Raw genomic sequence first — 17,953 nt, forward strand, 5'->3', positions numbered from 1 at the left:
TGTATCAATTATCTACAGTTATAAAAACTCATTTCTAAAATTAAAATTCAGTCTGCTACCACAAAATTACTACAAGCATCGCGAAATTTACATAGATGAAATTCAAAACGTGCTAGTGACTTTTAACTAATTCTTCTATGTATTCGAGAGCTGTTTAAATAATAAATTGAACATGGAACAGTTTGTTACAATTACAAGATATTTTAAAAATTGACGCTGAAAACCATGACCCCGAACCTGAAAATGTATATCCTGTAAAGTCATTAAAAATGCAGTCATACGAAATACGGAATACTCTTTGTCAGGTAAAAACAAGACATTGTACGTAGCTTCATAAAAATAAAAAAATATTTATTTACATTTTTCATAAAGCTAATCAAACTTGTGTAGAATTCATGATTTCAACACCATTGCAAATATTTTTAAAAGATTGGCCATTATTTTAAAAAAATAATTTTATTAATATCTCTTTGTTACTTTCTATTCACTTATGTAATTTTCAATGGCATATAATAATTATAATGAAAACAATGTACCTATTTTATTTGTTGTTTTTAGTAATGGAAATTATCAAAATCATCATATATGCGATAGGACGATTGCGTTACAGTTCCGATAGGATGCCGATCCAGTGTCCACCGAAGATCTTGACGAGGTTGTTTGTTTACATTGTAGATGATAATTAATAATGAAAATTTACGTATTACCTTAAAATACATTTTAAAATTTTGAAATATTTAAAAGGTTTAGCAATTATGATGGTATAATTTTAAGAAAATTTTTGTATAAAGTATAACTTTAATTGTGGGTGAAATAAAAAATACACCAGATCATAAGTAAAAGGTGTTTATTTAAATCCGTACATCGACTTTCATAAATCAAATATTTCAGTGTTTTCAATTTCCAAATCTTACAATTCTCTACTAAATCAGTTTCGCTAGATTGATATGAGGAAAACATTCAAAACATCATTTAGTATTTACATTACAATTAATTATAGCTATGCATTCAGATTTTGGGATTTCGAAAATGTCCGAAACTTTTTTATTATTATCATTAACTGAAAAACTATTCTCACTAAGGTCGCATTCAAAATTTATGAATATGAAAAAATAAATTAAAAAGTAACACCATATTTAGAAATTAATCTAATTCTATGTAAATAATTCACTTTGTACTGCGAGTCTATCATAATAGCGACAAAAGAGATACGTTTTATTTATTTAGTATTAATATTTGAAAATATTCCTACAAAATTGATTAGCAACTAATGAACACAACATACACAGAGGGTAGACAAGATTAAACAGTGGCGTAGCGTAGATGCGCCTTGGTAACTCTTTATCAACATATCATTGAAATGTTATTTTAGCAGCTTAAAGCAATAGATTACGATGGGATTTTATTTCATGGTGAAGTGCAAGGCGACTATGGCGACGTAAACATAATTTTACTACTTGGCAAGGCATTGCCGTCGCTTTGGAAAAACTAAAATAGGTTGGGTATTCGTTTCTTGGCAATTACTGGTAATTGAATGGAATGTTGCAGAACAATGTCTGAACTCAAGGGCAATCGATGTAAAAGTGTGAACTCGAAAAATAAATGTATTGTAAATATTACTAATTAAAAAAACAGAAAATAGATGGCGTTATAAGTTACGTAACTTAAAAAGTACTTGTGAAGACAAGTAGTATTTTTTAATTATTTTTGATGATGGTTTGGTTAAGAAAGATTCTTTTGTGAGAAAGTTTAAACAGAAGTTGTTGCTATTCTTTATTATACAAAAAAAAACCTTTTAAATTATCATAGCAGTCGCAGGAACAACTTCGTTGCGTACTTTTGTAGCACTTATAGACAAATAAAATAAATAACGTGAACCAACTTGGCCTATTGAAACTTCATATAAAAACTGAACTAAAGGATATTCTACCTCGTATTTAAATAATGCTACACAAAAGTGAAGAAAATTTTGAGAAAATAATAATTTAGTTAGTAGCTATGTGTATATTTTATCTTACTTTCTGGCTGTCATATCTATTGAACAAGAAGTTAACGGTACTACTATCCAAATACTTATTGTTTTAAATTGCAGCATTAGTGTTATTTTTAATAAGAATACAGATATTAACATTTTAGTTTTATTCTCAGTCACTAACAACTTATTCCTTTCGATCTCAAGAAGTTATCATAAATAGTAAAACGTAAAACACAAAGATTATGTATGATACTTAAGTATTTTCAAATTACAGTACCGCTTTTGAAATAATATACCTATACTAAGATGGTGGCAAAATTCGCCTGTACGCACTCACGCTACGCCTCAGAGACTAAGATTAAGAAAATGGAGTTAAAAGGGAAGCTCTACAGTAAGGAAAAATACAAATTTAAATTTATAATACGTTACCTGTACATATCTCTACAAAGGAAAACATAAATCCTAGTACTTAAATAAATAACAATAGGTCTATCTATGGAAATGTATATTATATATACATAATTATTGTGGCACAGAATACTTTTAAATTTAATGCCGACAAAAAATAAAGTACAAAGTTTACTCAATATATTCTAATAAATATACATTTTTCCCTAAGTAATTAAAAACATAATTGAACATAGGTAAATATATTAAATAATGTTTTGAAAACATCCATTTGGAATATTTCTCAACGAACTAAAATCTTCGTGCATTATTTTCTAATCTCGGTTACATAAAGCACCTTAAGCATACGAAATTAAGAAACATAAGGCTATCTAAGAAATAACACGGGTATAGTAGCTTGGATTTATATGGGACTACGCTATACGTTATTGTGTTGGTTTCGTTTAAGTTACACGTTAATACTTCATACTAAATGAGAATTTGTCTAGCTACACAGTGACTCTGCAAAGTATAAATAAATTAACAAGCCTTTGCATCAATGAAAGCCCACTAAAATTATTTGTTCAAGTATAATTTATTGACTATCTTAATAGATAAACTCTATAAACATTCACTCAAATCAAACTATTTTTATATGATAACAAAGAACTATTAAATACCTAATGTATAGACGAAATCGTAATGATTATCTATTTTTATTAAATATATATTCAATGTTTGTTGTTACATATTTATCGTACGGAAAGTTTATTACTTATCTACCTATTATTGAAATAATCGGCTCAAAAGAAGTTGAAACCATTTTCTATTATCTATATGGTGTTCCATGGAATTATGCTAGAATAAAATTCATCCACCTAACTTCATATTATTAATTACATAAGGCACTCCATTAATTTTGCTGTTTTGTCCGAAGAATTTGCACAATCTCTAACAATTATGAATTTCTCTATGAAATGAAGACCATTGGAAGTTTTTGGTAAATTTATTTTACTTAATATTAAAAGCCCTATAGCGAATATTAGAATTACGAAAGATATTTAATGGGGGTTTTTTATTTAACCGCATTTGATTTTACAACAATCTCAAGGTAATGCTAGGAAAGAGAAATGCGAAATATGCTTTTCGTATTTCAAATTAAAATTTCGTTGGTAATGTTGGTTACAGAAATCTTCGGAAACCAAATTAGAATGAAATTGATTACAATATTAATGTATATAACACCAAAGATTTCAACAAATTTATCACAGATTTCAAATAAAACGGAAATACTACATTTCTGCAATATACTCCTTTTACTTTTTAGATACTATTAAAAAAAAGGAAATTTATTACAAAATTTTGAGAAAATCAAGTTTTTTTATAAAATGAGAAAAAATGTCACCATATTCATTACATGAACGCGGTTGGCCCCTAATGATTCAATTATGAATCATTACTTTCAAAAGAAACTGTTAATATGTATGAATTTTAACTACCTAAATACGCTTAGGCGACTTCTTTCATTTTGAAAATTTTTGTTTTTACATTTACCGCCACGTCTTTCGGAGCCCCCATTATATTAATGATAGAAACCGTAGGAAAAATAAAATCGAGACAAAGTTCTATTGTAAAATAGATTTCTTACACATTACATTATATATTCGAACCTCATAGAATATAGACTGCCGATGTTATTGACATATTTATTGTTGTTATTTATTGTTGCGGACAGTTTTTACTTGGGTATCACCAAATGCAATTATTTATAGATGTTAATACACATGTACAATGATTATGTAATTTCAAGAGTTTACAGGTATATTTCTATCTAATAGTTTGCGAATTTTGAAATCTCTATTTGTGATTTAAGTTTTCTATCATAATGTAATTTAGCTAGGTTTTTATAAATTTCGTTTAATTCCCTGGTAACATTCGATTTCGTTGAGCTTATTGCGTACAGATTATTGACGCGACAGGGTCGTGTATATTTGTCTAAACGTTGGTCCCTATGATTGCTATTGTAATTATTTGATTTCATATCCAGAGACATGGGGCGGGCAGGGGACGCCGCGCGATGAGCGGCCGGGCTCTCCGAATAAAGGCACATTGAATAATGATTCTTTTGACTTTTTATATCCTTGCACAAGTACCCACCTACTGTTATCTACCTCCCACGTAACTTTGGTTTCCCTAGGTAATTCTAAAACTAGTCAAAGGGAATAACTAATTAATATTCTACTATATATTGTAATATAATATTATGTATATGAATTCAATGTCACACCACTATTTATCTCTTGATCGTATTTCGTACATGTTAAAAAATTTGTTATCACATCCTAGTTCTACGACATCGATTATTACAATCGACGTCGAACTACTTTTGGCAACATGGTGGTGGAACTACAAATTGTCTAAATTATCTATGGCGTTACACCTAGACGTGTCATCAGTGAAGACGTCTTTCAATAGTTCTCTTCGCACTTTATTTCCCGCGGCGCAGGTGGCGATGACCACTGTGCCTCGAGTGGACCGTCCCAGTCTTGAAACGACTCGTAAACGAAATTCTCATTAGAGACATCTTCAATTTCATTGGCTACTTCGGCGCGACTAAACGCCTCCGCAAACTTCCCGATCTCAGTGGATCCAAAAGCTTGCTGAAACGCAGGAAGAGGGACTACTGGCGGTCTTTTTTCCTCCGGCGGTGTCTGACGCGGATCACTAACGACGCGCTCGCGTTTCGGTGCCGGTCTCTCCGGCTGCGATATGTTCCTAACGGGCAACTCGGCCGCGCTGCTATGTTTTGCATTATCTCCGGCGTAAAACGTTTCTTCATACGCAGAATAAGGCGTTGACCGTCCTTCCGGGGGACACAGCATGTTCGGATGATTTATATGCGGACTCTGTAATTCAAAGAGCACCGATTATCTGAAAATAAGGTAGCTGTCAATTAATGTTTGGTACACCATATCCAAATTATTTCAGATATAAGAAATAACGATAATGATATGTAGTAAAAAATCCTACTACATAATAAAATTAATTATTATTTACTATCCATCCCAGCAGGCTTTGTATTGAAAGAAGTTATTGGCCTGTCGAATCCCTATAGAATTAATCCATGAATATTTAACATATTTCAGAGTGATCACACATGGTGATTGGAAATATGTGTAAAAGCTTTAAATGTTTTTAAACAAATGAGATATACATTTGCTCAATTAAAAGTTTTACGCCTGTAACCATTGAAAATAAATAAAAAAAATTAACCGATAAAAATATATATGAATTTTGGATATATTTTTAGACTGAAAAATATTAATTAAATCAAATGTTATAATTACTATGTACATGTATGAAAGATAATAGACCGAAACACAAAAAAGGAATGATAAAGCTCCTTCGAATTTTATTTTATGTTTAAGAAAATCGACATGTTTTATACAACACCAAAAAATATTCATATTATACACACAGCCCGATACTCAAGATGCCAATGTATTCGTAAAGATAAGGTACCGATTTAAAGAGAAAGTTTTTTTATCAGATCTTAATGTAGCTGAGCTTCAGGCCTTACCTTTACCTCCAGTCTTTATGATTATGGTAATGTTTATACACTCGGAATAGAACAAATAACGGAAACGAATAAATTGACACACTCATTATTATATGTAACATTTGCAACTAGCAACTATAGACGCAATGCTTTTATGTAACGCAGCGCAAGTAAATTCAATGAGGTTTCACATCATTCAGACATTGATTTATTCTGCGCTAATAGTTTGGCAATGTGGCGCATAATGTGTAATTTTTTTGATTTACAAGTTAACAACACTACATTCAAGTCAAACTGTACTTCTTTTTATACTTGTGAGTTTTAATCGGTTTCCTTTGTTCCATATCCTTACTAATATTAAAATTCTTAGCATATATTATTTTTGTAGGTACATGATGCTTTTTCTTCTTCTTTTCAGCCTAGCACGCCCACTGCAAGGCACAGAACTCCCCCAAAGATCGGCACGACGACCGGTCCTTCGTTACCCTTATCCAGCGATATCCACCGACCCTAACAATATCGTCCTACCCACCTACCCACGCCAAGTCTCGTGGTCGCCAGTCAAAAACCCTTCGCCCCCAACTGCCATCTGTTTCACGAGCGATATTTACCACTCACTACAACTTCAGACGAGCAATTCTTCGAGCTACGTCAATAATCTTGGTTCTTCTTCGAATCAACAGATTCAACCTCCAGTAGCCAATAGCCGTGTCCATTGCTCGCTGACCAACCTTTTTTATAAGGCCCGTCGTAAGTGACCACGTCTCGAATCCATAAGTCATCACCGGCAACAAACATTGGTCAAAGACCTTCGTCTTCAAATATTGCAGTATTTTGGACGAGAAGAGGTTTCGGAGCTTCCTGAACGCTGCTAATCCGAGTTGGATTTGGCGAGTGATCACTTTCTCAAAGTTGGACTTACCAAGCTGGACAGTTTGTCCCAGGTCTATATAGTCTTCTACAACTTCTAGCGTTGCACCTCTGACAACTATTTACTAGACATGGCATGAATATTAGACATCACTTACGTCTTATCCATGTTTATTTTAAGCCCTACTTGTCCGGAGGCTCTACTGAGGTAATCGAGTGTTGTACCCAGGTCTTCAAAGGTCTCAGCCATTACGAATGTATCATCGGCAAACCGAAGGTGAGTGATGTACTCTCCGTTTATATTGATGCCGAGCCCGCTCCAGTTCATGAGCTTGAAGATATTTTCCAGTGCAGCGGTGAACAGTTTCAAAGAGATAGGGTCTCTCTTACTAACTCTTACAACTGGATTGGTTTCAAGCTCTGGTTCTGTAGCCTGACATACATGTTGGAGTTTTTTTACATAGATATCATCAACAAAATTCATATCGGCAAACTTGTAGTCATTTAAGTTTGAATTTTATTTATTATTAGTCTATAATTTTTTCTAAACTTGTAAAACGTAAAAATACCAAATATATCAGAATTTTTACATTATATTGTATTTTACCTTTTAATTATAATATAATCTTTAATAGCGTAATTATTTGCTAAAAATTAAAAATTTTGAATTAACCTTTATCATTCGGCAGTCGGAAGGCATGTACCGCATCTGCTCCCTTGAACTCATGCCTCTGGAAGCCCAAACTCCTCCGACAGCGTTGCCTCCATTCCAACCATTTGCCCCCAGGACTCCCATCTACAAATAAACTTATGAAAAATCGAATATAAGCTAAAGAAACTATTTTGTCCAAACCATTTATTTACCATGATAAGTTCACATATCTACAATATCAGGGAAGTCACAACATTTTACAGTAGATGCTCTATTGAAAGATGGTCTCTCCAATAACTATAAGGTTCAAATTTATATGTCGTCATGTCGCTCAAACGTCTGTACGAGTTGAATTAAGATGTTCGAAATGTTATCCTGGAGTGATGTTGCTCGTAAGTTACTGGCAACAATTGTTCAGCGTTTAAGTAATATACACAAATGTAAGTATTTTAATTCATTAAAATTGATATCAGTGTTTATTTCAGCTTATGCTCAGAAACAGAAACCGCGAGACCGGAAATTCCGTTAACTCCAAACAGAAACAGAATATGCATTCATATAATTTCAAGTCAATATCAACAAGATTCCTTTAAATTCAAATTGTTATCTCATAAACGATCATAAAACAATCTTAAAACCTTCCATTTTGTTTGAATGTATGTTCTAAAATTACCTGATAGTGCGGCCACATATGTGGCGGCTCGCAGTAGCCGGCGCTGCGACCATTTATTCCACATTCTAAAGGGGGCTGAAAAAGATTAATGCTGGATAATTTATTTAAAATAATGTTAAAGTTCACAATATATAAATATATAGACATGTATACATGTATAAATATATATTTATTTATATATACAAATGGACATATTTATATATGAGTATATATATTTATGTATCTGTTACAAATTTGTCTTGTTTGTAAATTAGGTATATTAATCATTGTGATGGCAAGAGCAACGTAGGACATTCACTAACAAGGTGCGACTTAGTTAAAATCATGAAAAGACTGAACACATGCCGTTTTGAAGCGATCTTTTTGGAAATTTAGGGAGGAGGCCATTGTTCAGTAGTGGACGACTTTCGGTTGAAAAGAAAATAAATATATAATGCCAGCATGAAGATCGTCCGAGAAATATTTCCACACCATGGCGCAGAGCCGTGACATTGGGTGTCCAACAAGAAGTTCTGATTTGTTGCCTTGGGTTATTTTACGGGTATATCTATCGGGTTTTGTAACCCTTCTAAAACACTTGCTGAATTAAAGAAAATCCTTCGAGATGAAATAGCGGCACTTCTAATAACTTAAACTTCTAGACATATTTTTTAAAACCTTCAATATTGCTTTATATTTACATAATTATGTACAATATAAATAAAAAATTAATGTGACATATTTAAGACTGACCACTTTATACAGGATGTTTGGAAATAGGTATAAAAGCTTTAAAGCGTTTTAACAAATTATCCGTATTCACCTGTCTGAAGCGTTTACACTTATATCTTATCATCCTGTATATCGTGTAACATGACGTGACGATGCACGAGCACTACGTCAAGAAATACATAGTACTTTTACCAAATGGTGTACTTCTGAGTAACGTGTATACTCCTTACAAGTCACAGTCGTGATGTTTTGTATGTTTTAGGAACGTTAAAGTAATAAAACAAAAAGGTAGTTGTGCGGAGTGTTTGAATGAGATAATATGTGTATATCAATGTAAATTTTTTGAAGACAGAAAGAGATGCGCGGTCACCAGCTGTGTATTAGATAACCTTAAGTGCGGCAGGGTGTGTGTGGGTTAGGGAGAAGTAGGGGTGAAGCGACAGTGCGCTCGGTTGCGCCGCCGATCGATGTCCGTCACTCCCCGTGCACTTCTACGCTGCAGCAACTGCATCCGTCAAATTTCAGCCGAAAAAAAAACGCTTCGTCCAAAACAAACTTCGAAAACTAATTAGCCATTTCACAAGTTTAAATTACTCGCACATTTTCCAAATACAAATTTTAAATATCTTAATTGAAATAGGCATTTTAATCGGTTATTTTAAAATTATAAGTAGTGGTAAGATATCATCAGCTCAGAACTCTGATCTGCTCATAAGCACCGACCAAAAACTCAACAGTTGCTCTATTTAAATGATATTTAATGCGTACATTACAATCAACCACATATATATCAACATACCAAATTCCGCACATTTCGATCAATAACTCTTAAATGCTATTAATTCTATTCAATCGATATCTCCGATTAAATTAACCGGCAACTTTGTGAGTGCAAATGTTTTGTTCTAGTTTTATAAACAGTATGATTGTTTCATAATTCCCAGAAGTAATAACACAAAAACTCAAATTCATTACAATAATTATTAAAATACAATTACGTTAAATCATTTACACCGCAGAGCATAGGTTATGTCTCAATGTTACGCTAATACATGTTAATAGTTTTAAAGTTACTTAACGTATAAATTAAAGTTTTTAGTAAAAACTTATGTTAATTTGTCTAGTTATTTAAAGTATCCATGTAATATATAATTATTTCTATTATATTTAGTTTGGAATTTCATAAGAAAAGTAAGACCACAAATGTATATTAAATATTTAAGTTTACATTCATAAAGAGAAATAATTTAAAATAATCATTGAGTTTGTAGTAAGTAAGCGAAAGCAAGTCATACGTGTAGGTTAGAGTAGTGTCGGGAGATTTGCGGAGGTTCTAACTATCGAGCGGCATGAGCGCGGCGTGAACCACGTGACTTATCGATCAGCGCGGCGCCCACGACACTCAGAAAAATCAACCGCTGACAGCTTTCATGGGCCGTCGCACCCCGCACGCCTCTCTCCACCGCCCACCCTGTGCCGCCCTCATTAGCGCCTTTGTGCTGCTTGTCGCGTAATACGACGCCGTAATGATACCACTTGCAACCAAATCCTGGTGCCGTCTTGTTCACCATCTAATTTTGATAAAAATGCCCAATCTAATAAGCAAATCTAATAAATAATGACCACCGTGGGCTCAAGGTTCTGAACTACTAAGAATGAAGGGAACTACCCACAAGTTAGACACCGACGGACGAAAGAAGATGGTTGCAGGTTGCTTCCAACCGGCTCTAATTTAAATTTACGGAGGAGGCATATGTAAAGTAGTGGACGTACTGCGACTAAAAAGGTGTAAAAAACAATAAATATCATTCCAATTCAAAACAGTTAAATTCGAATTTCCAAACGGATTTCAATCACCAATTTTTAAGTCTCTAAAACTAAAACTAATCGGAAAATTACCGCTAGAACAAAAATAAGAAACTGGTTACAGTCAATTTAAAATATACGTATAAAATCTCTATAACAAAGTCTCCGCAATATTAAAATCAAACATTGGCATTAACGTTATACGAATCTATATTTAATTTTTTTAACAAACTAAATTTTGTTTTTATAATTAACAACTTTATTTAATTACCCGCATGTAAAACAGTAAACAGAACTCAACAGTTGGTAAGAACGCTTGTACATAAACAATATGATGCAGACAATATGTAGAGAAAACTGCGCAAAAGCTTGTATGCGTCGCCATCATCAGACTACGCTAATAAAACTACCTTTCATTAGCCTAATACTTTTATGAGATATGGTTTTGTCAAACCAAAATATAGTGATTATTATATTGTACTGTTTTTTACGTTACCGTAGATGTTACGACGATATCCAACTAGGCAGTTCTACAAGAAACCGACTCCAAGTCAATGATTTATTACAGCTGCCTCGACAGACTTCATACTTATAAAATTTTTTGACTTGTTTTATTGTAATAGAAAAAATAATTAAATTAAAGAATTGAAAAGTATTTTTTATTCAAGTGCGCATTTATAAGAACATTTAAATCGTCTTTATTAGTAGTAAGCTTCCATAGGTTCTAAATGCTGACGTGCTGTAAAGAGCCGGCCAGATATTCAACAGTTGCTCCCTTGAAAAGAAATTTAACTATTTAATTTTTTTAGAAGCAACCGTTATAATACTAATTTCATTTCTCAGGGAATCATTTAAGCTATAAATAGCCCGCACAGCTCTTTTTTATAATATAAAATAAATTTCTGCGGCACTGTACTATAACAAAACCGTAAGACAATATGAAATATACTAAAATATACTAAAATATACGAGTCGAGCGTATTAATGTCCGTTAATTGACTTAGTTTTTCAATTGTATTTTAAATTAAATGACACGCATTTCAGAGTTATCTATTGTTTTAATGTATTAATAAGTTTTTAGTATTAATTTGATTATATTTTTATTGTATCGCTTTAAGATATACAATAGAACAGATAGTTTCTAATTTTTTCTCGTGGAAAAACTATATGGACAAAAATTGTGCAGTGCATTATTTTCCTAACAACTTTCATTTTTTTCATGTATAAAAAGACCTTCCTTGTATCTTTAATATGAATTAAAAAAATGAATAAAAATATACCTAATTGGACATCGAGTTTTGCACCTGGCAACCATTTGGCGATACATTTTTATTTATACATATATATCTCAGAATAGCGCACGAGTGTATTTTTTTGAATAAAGTTATGTCAGCATTACCGATATCACTAATTTATTTTAGAGATTTTTTGCCCTGTTTTTGGGACATCTCGTTTCTTCGATCTTGTAATTTGACTGGGACGTTTATTTAAGCAATTTTTTTTATTTTTTATTGGCATACTCCAAGTTCATTCTTCATATTCCCGTAGTTCCTGTTTCTTTAATTATTTGCATTATCTTGCATTCTCATATAATTATTTACAAGCATTTGCCCATCGGTTATTCGATCGCCACATTTTCCGTAATTGCATTGCAAAAGATTTATTTTGATTTTAATTGTTATTTTATATAACTTGTCACATTTAAGTTCCCCGAAGTTTGCAGTTTTTTACAATTTGCTATTTTGTTCTTCTTGCTGTTTAACGTCTGTTAGCTTAATTCTATGTTCTATGTTTAGTTATCTTTGATAATTTTACAAACATCGCAACATCGCGAAATTCTATGATTAATAATCAGTTCCGATTATGCGATTTATATAGATATTTTTTTGTGGATCATAAGATATTCATACCAAGCCAATCGAATAGATTCCACTCTTAAAACTCAAAATCCATGATGTGAAAAATAAACGAAATTTTTTACCATCATTTGATTGAATAAAAAGTTGAATTATTTTTACGATTTATTTTTATTTAATTTTGTAAAACTTAAAATAATCCTTTCCTACCTTCAGATGGCAGCTATTTGTAAAAAAAAAAATGTAACTTACCGTTGGCGGAAGAGAGAGGTGATGCGCGGGAAGGTGCGGACGCTGTTCTCTGCGTGACGTCCTGCGGACGCGTGACTCCTTGGAAGCGTACGCGCCATAATCTGTTATATGTAAAGTCAAGTTTTATTTATTACTGGCTGGCAAGACAGACTAAGTACTGTAAAAAAATTACAAAACTCATCAGAAAAATAAATTAAACTTTATTACAATATATTAGTATCAAATATCAGTATTTGTTTTTTAAATTACATCCGCCCTTTGTTATTTTAATTTACTTTGTGGTTGACATGTGCAAAAAATGTTTTTTTTTACAATTTTCCACGGATGTTATTTATTTTTTCTCACGGAAAGAACATTCGTCGAGATGTATGAAAAAAATAACCAAATAGGACAGGCCGTTTCTTAAATTTGTGTTTAGCATTATAGTGATTATTTTTTTCATGTCGTTGAACTTAGCAGTAAGTAGGGGCACAGATAATTAAAAATATTATGCTGGTACTACGTTTTGAACTCTTTGAACAAAAAACAACTTAAAACTTAAACTAATCGACACAAACGATATATTTCTATTTATATTTTCCAAAATAAATGTAAAAATATTCTTAACTTAAATATTCTGGTGTACAGTAATTAAATAAAAAAATGCCAATAATTTGCGAAAACAGACTACTTAATTTGATATAGTACAGTTGAACAAACGAACAAATTCTTTTGATATATACCGTTTATGAATATCTCAAATTATTGTTTGGAATATACAGACTCGTGTCAATATGGGCTACGCAATATTAATTATTATGCAGGCGCTGTGCTTAAACATTGGGACAGATAAACCACAGCTTTAATTTTTATCCCATGCACTTTTTGCTTGTAAAAATGCTACTTGATTGTAACACTTAAAGTAGTAAAGACAATTTACCGACTACATTCAAAAACTAACAGATATTTACATTTTAAGGTATGTATTTCGTTAAAATATGTTTGCAATTACTAATTCAAATTCGGTAGAAAATTATTGGAATATCAGTTTCATCGTCATTTCTCATGCAAATCCAAAAATAAACTAATTCGTGATTACTAGTTATTTGAATACTGCAACATTTACATTATTACATTGTTGCTATTATTAATTATTGCATTATCTGTTAATTATGCATGTTTTCCATAATACATATAAAACATAGCTCTCATATAAAGTATTTGTCAGCAAAAAGCATTAAAGCTTTTACAAATTTTTCCAATGACTGTATAAAATGAGCACTCTGAAATTTGTCAAGCCAATAACTTCTGGCCGTACAAAGTCATGTAGTAATCCGAATTTGGAAAACGCTTTTTACGCATTAGTAGTTATTTATTATTTCAAAAATTTGTTTTAGATTTAGTGTACCATGCATCAATTGAGCACAATTGACAGCAAATGTGCTATACGTTTACCCCTTTATTCTTTCAAACCTATATTCAATCAGCTTGTATAGAAACAACGCGGTAATTAATTTGTGAAAAAAAAATATACCATGGGCGAAGGTATAGTTTTGAAAGCGGTTTTTCCTGCCTAATACAAAATAAGATAAACAAAAACAGAAAAAAAACATAGAAACTCAGCCCAAAAAGAAATTAATAATTAAATTAAATAATAGTTTAAAAGTACTGTCTGTGATTAAGTACCACAGAACTGTAAATAACACAAGCAGCAGCGGAAAGATAAGTTCGAGATGTCAGACATTACCAGTAATTGTGAATGGATTATACATTGAGCATTTGCGTTGAATAAAGGTTGTATCATTATTTATAACTAGAATATTGCTCCATTAAAATCTCTTTAAGGAGACTTGTATGTTAATTGTGCTTTTAAATTACTTTTTATTAACTAAACAAATATACTTCACTAAGCGTTAACGTAATATTACTATTATTAAAAAAACGTTTTTATTGTAAACTTTCATTTATTAATCTGAGTATTGCTGTCGTAAATAAAAAAAAGTTAAAATAATTCATAAGTTAATTGCTCATGACGGTGATATCACATTGACGTCTGCAAAAGACTTAACGATTTAAATTGAAATACAAATCGCTTAATGTCGCGCTCGAATTAAATTGCGTGTTAAAGGATCTTATCTCCATATTCATTCATTACGCTGTTTATCCCACTTTGCGTCGTTTGACTTTTAAACTTTTATTTTATTCAGAGTGCCTTTTAAAGCCGGCTTCTAACTGCTTTCCCCTTGAAGGCCTTCAAATTATAACTTTTTTGCGATCATTTGTAGTGGCGAATGCAGAATTATTTTATAAAAAATTATTCGCATTTTTATACTTATTCAATCGTTCAAAACAGCTGTTTTTTAATTGTTTTGTATTGTGAATTTATTAATTATAGCTATTTATATCGTTTTATAGTATATAACGGCGTTAAAAAATGTAATTTTTATTTTACAATAAGAAGTATCGTGTCCTTCTAGAATGCGACTAAAAATGAAAGTCAATGTCTCCGTTGTAAAGAGTAAGTCGTTTAAGGGGCACGTATGTATGCAGTACATAAAAATTCTTCGTCAAATTTCTAAGTATACATCCGCATAGTAACCGTCGATAACCGACTGGGATGCCGCCTGCGATACGTAGTGTAAGCACGAAGTTGCAGGCGACGGTCGACGCGGGCGTTAGTACCCCGGTCAATATGTAGAGTGGCGGCGCAAGCCAGCGCTGTGTGGGCAATCAATCGCAACGGGGGGAGGGGACCACCTGTAGAGCGAACTTCCCCCCCCCCCTTCCTCCGTCCCACCCCTCATCCTCCGGCATCGACACGTGACGTAGACGCGGAGAAATCCGCCCAAACGTAAACATTAATTCTTACTTCATTCTTCATTGTTCAGAATGTCGCCGCGCCGCGTGCGGATTCCGATCTCTGTCGTATTGGTAAACAAACTGCAAACCACTTGTGTACATTAAGACCGAATAGCAATACATCAGCACCCGGTAATCATGATTATAATTTAATTATCCTGCAGCTAAAAACTTAACACGCTAAAATATATCCATCAAGACATTTACTTTCAGCTATATATATTAATAGCTATTATATTTCCTAATCACATACGTATTTAAAAAGTACGTAAATTTAAGCGTAAAAATTATTACACAAAATTTATTACAAAATAATTATGCGACAAAACATAAACTTTTTGATTCGATCGAGAGAATGTGGTATCAGATAAATGAAAAGTGTAATACTTGAACGAAAAGCATAATGATTAATTTTTACTTTTTTGTGTTACTTCTCATTATATTTAATTCCTTTGTATATATGCGGAACAGTTCAAGAAAATAAGAAGAAATACTTGAAAATTATAACTATAATAGAATACTTAAAAAATAAATTCTTAGTTTTCTAAAATTAGAAAATATTTACACTAAAGTATTCTTAACTTATCGTTTTAACATAAATAATGGTAAAGGCAAAACAAAACAACGAACCAACTTGAAACCTCTAAACTTTTTTAAAGTTTTCACAGTTGTTTATTAGAAAGGGAACTCTGGTAACTTAGCAAACGTTAAGTTGTGTTTCGAAATAGTACTGAAATAATAAAAGAGACTAATCAGATTTTAAAAAATAGTGCATGTTGTAGAAATGGTTCGTTCAAACGGCATCCGGAAAAACAACAATAATAAAAACAATGTCAGCCTATCATTATTATAATCATAGAGCTCAAAGAAGAGAAAAAAATGGGAATATTAGGAAAAAAAATTGTCAATCCATAATTAAGAGTAAATAAGCTATACTATTACATTCATATTATGTTCATAATACGTTCGTAAGCACTGGACTACTACCGAAGACATTTGTAATTATATTAAGTACTAATAACATAATAATAACTAATAGTATCAGTCTAACAAATACGCCGCCAATTAGTCATAAATATTAAGCTCTAATCATAAATAAAATGAGAGGAATAGAATAACAAAAAAATTAAATATTCCAGCTAGTAGAAGAGAATTTTCAGTTCTGACTAAAATTGAAAAACAAAAAGTATCACAAAGAAAAGTAATACAGTTTTATTGGACCTGGCCTGCACTACGGCCCATGTAGCATTTGCATTGCGCGGGTTCTAGGTGCTAAAGTGTAGAAGGAGCTTAACTTATAAACTCTTTTAAGGTAGGGAAGCACAAGGACAATCAAGGGAGTATCGGCTTGAGCCGCTACATACCACAATTTCACCTGACTGAGATACAGACCCATAGGCATGGCATGCTCATTGTGATGCGCGTGCGACGCCTGATAGTCGTAGCGGTAGTAGCGTGCGTAGGGGTCGTGTGGCGCGTAGTAGGTGTGTGCGTAAGGCAGCGCGTAGCCGTAGCCGTAGCCGTCCCAACCGGCGCCCGCGTACTGCCCGTGCGCTGGGCGGAACTCGCCGTAGTTGCAGCAGTCCATGGCTGTGCGCCTACGCAGCCGGCAGCGCGCTTGCTGCCCGCGCCGCCGGCCATACTCGCCCACGCACTCCCACCCGCATCACTCCCGCTTTAACTATACTACAAAAATTAACATCTCGAATCAAGGATCATCATAGAAAAAATAACACAGAACGAATGTAAAATTCAAAGTGAGTTCGAGCGGAGTTGCGCGGCGGGAAACGACGCGGTTGCGACGTTGGTTAGCGAAAAGAGGTCGTTCGAGTTTGCCGGCGACTGCGAGAGATTTGGGCGAGGAGAGGCGAGGTAGGGAGGGGGCGTTCGCCGCTCGGCGCAGCGCGGCGCTCGGCGGACGCCGACTGAAGGCGCCGCGGAATCGATACGACGCGTGCCCGCCCGCACTACCTGCCCGCGCCCGTATTGCGCGCGAACTTTGTCTTCCCCAACGGAATTTTATATTTAGAACCATGGTGAAACAATTGATCAATACTTTGCACTATTAATTACTACACACTTTCGCTACATTCGTACCTCAAATAGTTTTTCGATTTAATTTTCTCTTTATTTACAGTACTTTTATTAAACTTATTAGGTACTTGCGGATAAACTACGTACATTTTAAGTAATAAAAATATAACGTTATATTATTACCTATGTTCATAAATACGTTGCTTCATTTACTGTACTTTTAATAACTTATTGTTTGCTGATAAGTTATATACATTTATAATTAAATCAAAAAATGTATATCTCTTTATTATCAAAAATACTAAAGAATAACTGAAATATTTATTGTTTCTTTTTTCAG

General features: G+C 33.0%; 1 protein-coding gene across 1 annotated transcript; it reads right to left on the reverse strand.

The window, feature by feature from the left end:
- Window positions 1–4,830: 4,830 nt before the first annotated feature.
- On the reverse strand, window positions 4,831–17,167 carry LOC137930858 (uncharacterized). Its single transcript, XM_068774194.1, has 5 exons — window positions 16,972–17,167; window positions 12,742–12,842; window positions 8,117–8,191; window positions 7,465–7,587; window positions 4,831–5,268 (listed from the first exon to the last, which is right to left on the reverse strand). Exons 1-5 carry the CDS (start codon window positions 17,165–17,167, stop codon window positions 4,831–4,833), a joined length of 933 nt encoding a protein of 310 aa, XP_068630295.1.
- Between the last annotated feature and the right edge of the window lie 786 nt (window positions 17,168–17,953).

This window comes from Battus philenor, unplaced genomic scaffold (genome assembly GCF_028537555.1).
Source record: "Battus philenor isolate CCGP_79_NKW_IND1 unplaced genomic scaffold, ilBatPhil1.0.hap1 SCAF_7, whole genome shotgun sequence".
NCBI classification, from domain to species: Eukaryota; Metazoa; Arthropoda; class Insecta; order Lepidoptera; family Papilionidae; genus Battus; species Battus philenor.